This window comes from Nestor notabilis, unplaced genomic scaffold, assembly GCF_000696875.1.
Source record: "Nestor notabilis isolate BGI_N333 unplaced genomic scaffold, ASM69687v1 scaffold4222, whole genome shotgun sequence".
Taxonomy (NCBI): Eukaryota; Metazoa; Chordata; class Aves; order Psittaciformes; family Psittacidae; genus Nestor; species Nestor notabilis.
In genome coordinates this window covers 306-9,217 of record NW_009919502.1, presented here as the reverse complement: position 1 = coordinate 9,217, position 8,912 = coordinate 306, and the positions used below count along the sequence as shown (strand labels likewise).

Sequence of the window (8,912 nt, the reverse complement as noted above, 5' to 3'; positions counted from 1 at the left end):
AGGGAAAGATAACTGAGGGGAGACCTTTTGCTGCCTACAACTACCCGATTGGAAGATGCTAAGAAGATGGTGGCAGTCTCCTCTGAGGTGTGCAGTGGAGGGAAGAGAAGCAGCAGAGATAGTCTAGAATGAGAAAATTCTGATCAGATACTAGGGAAAAAACCCAAACCCCTGCCCTGTGAAGAGAGCCAGGAGTGCAACAGATTGCCCCAACACTTAACAGAATCTCTAGCTTTGGAAGTAGTCAAAACTCAGTGGGGTATGACCCTGAGTAGTCTGATCCACTCTCAGAATTGAATCTAACTTGGAATATTACTTTGTTTTGAGTAAGGGTTTAGATCAAATGACCTCCAGATGTTCCTTGCAGAACAGATTACTTGATGGTGGTGTGGTTTGGTTACTGTCTGTAAAATTACTTTTAGATTTTTGTGGATATAAAAAATACCAGTGGTGTTGGAGATGTTAAGATATTAAAATAGTACTTGCTAGAGTTGTGTTTCAGGACTTCTTACAGTAAGTTTCCATCGCCAAAGACTTAAAATTAAGTTTGGTTAAATATTTTTCTATATTGAGTCTCGTTTGAGTCTTGTTACAGTACATGTGGTTGCAAAGCCAGCATTGTAGGGGGTTTCTTTTAGTACCGTTTAGCAAATATAGATGGTTGAATTTAAGAAAAATAAAGCAATTGATTTATTCATTTATTAACTTCTCCTGAAGTGCTACATGGCAACTGGTTTGCACTAGAAGGATTGTCAGGTATATGTGGACTGGAAACCTTGAGCAGATTCTAGTTAGGCAATTCTACCTCAGTTTACAGTAGTGACACATTTCCGCAAGAGACCACTGCTTTTCCCAGGCTTGTTGCTAACCTGGAGTGGAGAAGGGTAAGCCTCAAGTTATCCAAGAACACTATAAACCTGGAATCAAGTATTTTATCAAGTATTTCAGATTTTGAGGTTTTCATGTGCTGCAGCTGCTTTGCAAATAAGCAAATAGATACTTGTTTACAGCATCTGTCTGGAATAATCTCTTTAAATAGGTCAAGATCATAGTTTATTGCACAAAGTCAACCAAATTGTTGAGCAAAGATTGCAAAATAGGACATCGGTTCAGTATGTGGGAGAGAGAGTCCACTGGGGACAAATGTAAAATAAAGTTTTATTGCATAGGCTTATTCTTCTATTTTTAATGGTTGTGTGTTATCACTGCTTGGCTTGATATGCAGATACATGAATTATATATATTCTGAATTACACAAGTGAGATTAGAAGGGCTTGGGGGTGGGGGAGTTTAACCCCTTTCCCTCCTGCCTGGTACTGTACATGTATGTGCTTGTCAATTTCCTCTCTGTGCTGATCTCGAAGTTTTATTGCTTCTCTCTGATTTCACCTTTCCTTATGGTGTGGCTGTTGTCGAGCAACATAAAACTAGGCACAGTAGTCCAGAGTGTATCACTTAGCTATGTAGTGTGATTCTCTTACTTCTAGTATCCCATTCCCTATGTATCTGATTGCGTGGGAGTCATGCATGGGCCTCTTTTCACATGGGTGCACATAGGGAGGCAGCAGGCAGTGTTTGGTTTGGTCTGTTCTCTGACTTGGTTTTGGTCTGTGACTTCTGAAGCGTGATTTTTAAATATATGAAATGCAGTGGAGCAGTTCAATTAACATGCTGTTAGCAGAGAAATTTTAGTATTATAGAATCATAGAATGGTTTGGGTTGGAAAGGACCTTAAGATCATCTAGTTCCACCCCCCTGCCATCAGCAGGGACACCTCACACTAGACCATGTCACCCAAGACTCTGTCCAACCTGGCCTTGAGCACTGCCAGGGATGGAGCATTTACCACTTTTTGGAGCAACTTGTTCCAGTGCCTCATCACCCTCACGGTAAAGAACTTCGTCCTTTTATCTAACCTAAACTTCCCTTGTTTTAATTTAAATCCACTACCCCTTGTCCTATCACTACAATCCCTGATGAAGAGTCCCTCTTGGCATCCTTGTAAGCTCCCCTCAGATATTGGAAGGCTGCTGTTGAAAACTTATTTAAATTACTGTGGACGTGCATACCTGAATATAGGGTGATAATGTGTGCTTCTAAAAAGTAGCAAAATCCCACAAAGCAGGTAGTGACAGCCACACCACTGTCGAGGTACTTTTTTACTCTCTGTTCCTCACATGAGGACTTGTTTTCTTAGCAAACCCAGCAGGTGGCAGCAACTGCTCATTGAACACAATTTGTATAATACAGAATCATAGAATAGTTTGGGACCTTCAAAGGTCATCTAGACCAAGCTCCCTGCAATGAGCAGGGACATATTAACTAGATCAGGTTGCCCAGAACCACATCCAGCCTGGGCTTGACAGTATTTCTGAATGCTTCTCTGAAACAGACACTTCTTTCTTTGCATTGAGCTTTTACTTAATCTTGAATCAGTGCTAGGGAGAGAAAATAGAAAAAACCTCAGAGTATCAGCAGCCTGGATCTTGGAAAAGGCAAGCAGGAGAACCACAAAATATTCATGATACCAAGGGTAAAAAATGAAAACTGAGTTTTATTATTTTTGACAAAAGGTTAATTTTGAGCTTTCCTCTTTCAAAATTGTTGTTTGCTGCATAGCCAGATTCCAAGTTACCTGGAAGAAAAGGTGTATCATCCTGTACACGGATGAGGCAAATGTTGTATCCTGGAAACTTCTGTGAAGAGAATTACTTGCATGCTGAGACTTGGGTGCGATGAAAGGGGCAACGAAATCATTTCACACTTTGTGCTTCACACGGATGAGAGGAGAGATAAGCTTGTTAACTTCTGTTTTTCCTTTGCAGAAGGGCTGTGTGGAGGAAAGAGCATCAGCTGCTGTCTTTTGGGGGAACTGGGAAATGGCTGTTCTGTGAGTTTAGAGTTTAGGTTCTGTGAATAGAAAGTAGGAAACAGCGAGAACAAGTCACATGTTAGTGCAAGCTTCAATGCTTGCAGTAACAGCATCAGAATTCCTGCTCCAGAATGAAATATATAAAGCAGCTGCATGAAAAGCTTCCCCACCTCTTCACCACCTTTCTGGGTTCTGAGAACTGGATCTCCCCAGGGACAGACACCAGCTCGGGCACTCACTGCACGCAGTCTCTTTTTATTCATTTTTTTTAATGCAGGCCAGAAGCTTGATGTTTTCACCATTCAAACTACTGTGTAATTGAACAAAGATTATGAATACATTTGGAACAGGAACAGAACTTTTCCTGTACTTTTCCAATACAGAGGTGCTAGCAATGTCTGTCATCTCGGTGGCTTTACTCTTGACAGTTGTCAAGATTGCACTTGATTGTTTTGTTCTTAGCTGAGTCCGTTCTTAAGGCTTATGTTGGTGTAGTTATTTCAGCCAGGGATCACGTGTCTTGCAGTCACAGGCAAATGAAATTGAGATGATGTCTTCTCACATATTGTGTGTACTTTTTGTATTTTTTTTTCTTGCTCCCTTTGAATAGAGAAGGTTCATGCAGAAATTGAAGCAGTTCTAGGACGTGACAAAATTCCTTCTCTTACCCACAAGGCTCAAATGCCCTTCACAGAGGCAACCATTATGGAAGTGCAGAGGATGACAGCGGTTGTTCCCCTTTCTATTCCTCGAATGGCCTCAGAAACTGCTGGTAAGCGTTTCTAGAGACTTACCAATGCCGTGTTTCTTTGGTGGATGAAGGTCTGATGGGACCTCTAGTGAGAATTTACGAAGACCTCATTTATGTACTAGACATGTAACCCACGTATGTAAAATGCCATTTATAGAGAGTAGGTGGCCTTGAGATACTCCTCTATTTAAGCAGCATGTCTGACCTAACATCCAGAAGCATTCTAATTTAGAGCAATTTCTTTTCTGGGGATCAGCTTGTGTTGACTGTTGTGCTTAGTGGTCATTGGCAGCTGAGACTCCACGTCTGTACCTGAAACTGAAGAGTTGGTTTTGGCCATCTGACACATCAAGGTCTGAAAACATCAATTTGGAGCAATTGGCTTGCTAAAGCTTGAAAGGCTTATACTATTGAGCTCTGCATCTATAGGAAACAATAATAAATATCCTTTTCCAAGTCATCTTGTTGGTGATATGTTTTCATATAATGACTCACTGGCTTAAGCGAGTGGGAGGTAGCAGTACTTGGCTTTCAAACCCAGTACTGCATTGATCTGCCTTTTAAAATGTTTTTGCTTGCAGGACAGTGAGGTGCAACAAGCTGAAATAAGATGAGTCATTCAAAACCCTTTTGCAATAACAGTTCAAAACCCATTCTTCTTTACTACTTTAGTTTGATGCGGTGGGGTTCTGTGACAGCACAGGAACAGGAGGAAGCTGGGTCACAGTACTTTGATGCAGCAGCTAATTTCTAACAATCACTGCTGCCTTTTCCCCCAAGGGAGCTGCTGGTGTAACTCAGTGTCTTTCCAGGTGCTCCGGTCTGTATGATTTTGTCTCAAGCAGGCTAGCAGAGATCACCTTTGCTTTAAGCTCCTGCTACATTTGCAGCCCACAGTTAGGGATCAATATTGTTTTTTGTGACACCTTCAAGTCATCTTTTTAGTAGTATAAGTCTCCCATGTTTACTTCTAGCATCTTGTCAGATCCTCTGTCTCTCTGCTTCTGTTTAAAGTGCTGCAGGGATATATCATTCCTAAGGGCAGTGTGATCGTGCCCAACCTGTGGTCAGTACACAGAGATCCTAATATTTGGGAGAAACCAGATGAATTTCAACCGTCACGATTTCTGGATGAAAATGGCCAACTAATTAAGAAAGAGGCTTTCATTCCTTTTGGAATGGGTAAGATATCCACATGCAGTCAGTAGCTGTTTGGGGAGGTGGTGGTGTTTCAAGGGTAGAGCCTTGGAGGCGTGAGATGTAAAAGTTGTGCATAGGACCAGTTGCAGAACTTGTTTTACTATTACGGTTAGTGGCTTGCAAGATGGGTTGAGTTCCTCAAGTCTCCAATTGCCAGACAGAAATGAGAAATGATGAATTCTCCTTTGATAATACTTCCGCAGCTAATACAAAGCAGTAAAGCTGAGCAAGGCTTATATTCAAATACAGGAGACCAAAGCTTCACAGTTCATAGTTTGATAGTTGCTTGAGTTATTTTGTGTTTGGACTATACTAGCATACGAATTGCGTGCGTGTTAACAAACAAATCAACAGTATAAGACCAGTAATATGTCTCTTCTAACTGTTCTTTAGGTAAACGTGTGTGCATGGGAGAGCAGTTGGCAAAAATGGAGCTGTTCTTAATTTTTGCAAGTCTAATGCAAAGCTTTACATTTTTGTACCCTGAAAATGCTGCAAAACCATCTATGGACGGAAGGTTTGGTCTAACTTTAGCTCCATGTCCATTCAACATAATAGCTTTGAAGAGATGATACAACATCAAAAGAGATTCCACAAAGAAATACTGCACTTTCAAAATCTAGCTTTATTTTGTTTCCAGCTTGTTTTGTTACTTTCTTTCCAGAAAAATACCAACTGCACAGTCTTTCATAGTCAGTGAGAGTGATCCATTTACACTTCTGGAAAGAGAATATTTTTTTTGTCTGCTGTTGCATTCCACAAACAAATGACAGCATCGTTTGCAATTTGATACTAAAACTGGCTGAGCTTAACCCCACTGTCTATAAGCTCTTACTGTCAGTTTGTCAAATGTTAATGATGGGAAAATGGTCCAAAACTTGTGTTGATGTTTTAGCGAATAGTAATTTTTATTTTGGTAAAAGCAGTACTTAAGCATTTGTTTTACCAAATGAGTGAAGGACATCATCTGATACCAAAAGGATTAATGAGTGAGGCGGTTTTCCATGTAAAGAAACATTATAACTGAGCTTAACTAATGACAAATTCTTTTTGGAAATTACTAAATGATGCTTCTTTTAACTTTGAAGTTACTTCTTGCAAGTAACTCATAGGCGTAGATTGGATCTAATCAGTGTGGATCCCTGGATCCAAACATTCTTGACTATCAGGGCTCACTATAAACAAGCAGGTACCAACACTGAAGACCCAGGCTCGGAGGCCTAATGAATCCTCGAATATACCATGTTCTTAACATGAAAGCAGTGTGCAGCATCTGGATGCAGATGTGCTCTATCAGAATATAAATGAGAGCAGATTTCTCTAACAAGAAACAGCAGAAGTCTGTACTTTCTGGTGCCAAGCAGATACTCAAGACATCTGTGCTGCCACTTCACATTTGTGGTTTTCCCCACGTCAGCAGTGGCTGCAGTGTGGATGAAACCAACAGCCCACTCACTGGGGAGAACTTTACGTGCATAATCCTGATGCTGGGACTTGCAGTCAGGTTTTTCATTTACAGGCAGTGTGGACAGTACTGCCACAACCTGTTTGGCTTTGGGAACTGGAGTTTTACTTCAAATATGGCATTAATATGGCACTGCACATGTGGGTCTCGCACTTTAGGCATGGAACAGGAGGAATCTGACAAACTTGACATTTGAGTATAAAGAATTTATCTTTCGTGTAGAGTAAAAAGTTCTGTAGTTCATACAGTATTACTGTATCAGCACCTTACTCTTTTCACATGCAAAATTTTAGTTCTGTTTACCAGTCAAACCAGTTGCCAAGGAAACCTATTGTTAGGTGTTTCACAAGGGGGCACTCAGTCTTTTATTTGAAAGATCTTTCAAACATTGAAAGCAATCTTTTGGGGGACATGTAACAAATCACCTTTAAATCACTTTATATATACCTTTTGATCTTCATATCACATGAAGTAAGTATGTAGGTACTCTTTTAAGGAGATACATATTTCCCCCCCCCCTCCCATTGAAGATCTAGAAAATATCTGCAGTCCTTCTTATGTCAAGTTTACAAGACTCAAGGGTAAAGTGGAACTGGGAATTGCGTAGCAGAAACTAAGCCAAAATTGTAAAAGAGCCGACTCTTCAGCTTTAAAAAAACTCTGGTTTTGTCACTTTATAACTTGAAGTTTTAAAAGCCAGGTAGTGCCTAGCAAAAACTGTAAGGTACTTATTTTGGATTTAAATTAAGGTTTTCTGTTACCTGTTTTGAATAACAGTGTATTAATTTCTGGATGATGTGTTTGGTTGGTCAGGTACCCCATTATTTGTGTGACAAATTCTAATTCGTATATAGGCTAACTTTTGACTTTACAGGTTAGCCCTTGCTTATGTTAAAACCTTTTCTTTGGGGTTTTCAAAAATGTCATATGTAGCATAATAAAAAGTTGAGGTTTGTGCCAATGCTAGTAAACTTGTACTAAGCACAGACAGTACTGGAGTAATAAGCACTTATTTCTTTAACTTTGTATTTTTCAATGAATAAATAGATTCTGTACAGTTGGGATTTTTGTCTGGAACTCCTTGAGATGGTGTATGCTTAATTGCGAAGCTAAAATTAAGTGCTGATAATATTAATCTTTCTGTTGAAATGCCTCTTTCAGCAACATAATGTTGTGTATAGCTGATCACTTATGTAACATACGTGTCCTTTTAATCAGTGAGGACACATTTGAAAAGCACTTTAGTTTTTTTTACAGATTGCAAAGAAGGCACAATGCCCATAATCCCCTAGGTGTGGAATTGTACGTGTTTGTGCTCATTTTGCCTGCAGGGTTTAGTTTAAAATGTCATCTTTGAAACTATCCTTTGAAAATTATCCTTCTACAAATAGTACTTTGAGAATGCGGATTTTGGTGATACCTATAATCAAAATGCTGCACGGTGTGATGAGCTGAAACTACTGATATGAAGGAGCAACTGTGTCGATGTCTGCCAGAGTGCAGGATGCTGTTGGAAGTGACAATAAAGACCAGCCTTTCATGCCTTCCAGATGCACTGAAACTCTCACAGGATGCCATGAAAGTAGCTAAACAACAGCATAAAAGCAATGAAATGTTTGTTGTTGTAAAAGTGTGTTACCATCTTTGGTAAACTGTAAGTAAAAGTGGTAGCAGATTTGGGTTGTGTTTGTACATGTGTCCTTCCCCTCCCTTTTTTGGCAGAAGAAGCATCTCAAATGCCTTGTTGAAAAATGTATGTTTATATAAGTGAATGGCTGTTTCTGAATGCTGAAAATGTCTTTATTTCTAAAAGTAACTTCAGACTTTGCTTCAGTGTAATTTTAATAAATTAATTTCCAAGTAAGTTGTTTTAATGAATTCCACTTATTATCTAAGCTTGTGGTGTTTGGTGTCTTGCATATTACAAAGAAAGCTTTTGAGAGGATGTTAGAAATGTTTTGGATGAGGGAGGAGTGGAGAAGGTGGGAGAATAAAGTGAAAACTGCAATAATACAATGCCAGGCATGTTATGTTCAGATAGAAAGAGATAGTTTTAAAAACACTGCTACTCAGGAGAGGCAAGAGTAGAGATGAGGAAGGTAGATGGGCGAATGAGCTGTCACCAGGAGGAAATGCACAGTCTGAAAGAGTTGAGGTGTGATTTTGTTGGACTCCTGGCGTAGAGCAGGTCAGAGGAGGAAGGGGGGTGCCCAGAGAGAGCCTGGGGTGGGGAGCAGAGAGCTGGGACCTCTGGCCTGCAGAAGGGGAAGGAGAGCTGAAAGTGCTGGTGTGTACTGAGATCTGAATGGTTGGAGCCACAGCTGTGTGTGGAAATCCTGTGTCTTACACGCTGGAGTAGGTTGCGTGTAACTTGGCACAGTACTGGTTTTTTTTTAGACAATGACGTTAATTACCCACTCAGCTGTCATTTATACACAGGGAACTGTAACTCTGAGTCTTTGGGTAAAGGTGTTTCTGGAGGCCACTTCCTGCTCCTGACTGATGTGCTGTCAGATGAGAGTGAGCGAGGAAAGGGGGAGATTTTTTGCACTGCACTGTTGGTACGAAGTGTAGAGATATGAGAATACTCCACTATTTTTGTCTGAAGAAAGCATGTTGCTTAA

The 8,912-nt window shown here is 40.2% G+C and overlaps 1 protein-coding gene across 1 annotated transcript in view; it reads left to right on the top strand.

The window, feature by feature from the left end:
- LOC104402375 (cytochrome P450 2U1-like) overlaps positions 1-5,693 on the top strand; it is a 12,329-nt gene extending 6,636 nt beyond the window's left edge. Inside the window, exons 3-5 of the mRNA XM_010010245.1 lie at positions 3,483-3,644; positions 4,638-4,805; positions 5,217-5,693. Of these exons, the coding sequence (XP_010008547.1) occupies positions 3,483-3,644; positions 4,638-4,805; positions 5,217-5,395 (509 nt within the window). The 3' untranslated portion in view covers positions 5,396-5,693. The remainder of the gene's footprint in view (positions 1-3,482; positions 3,645-4,637; positions 4,806-5,216) is intronic.
- The last annotated feature ends 3,219 nt before the right edge of the window (positions 5,694-8,912 follow it).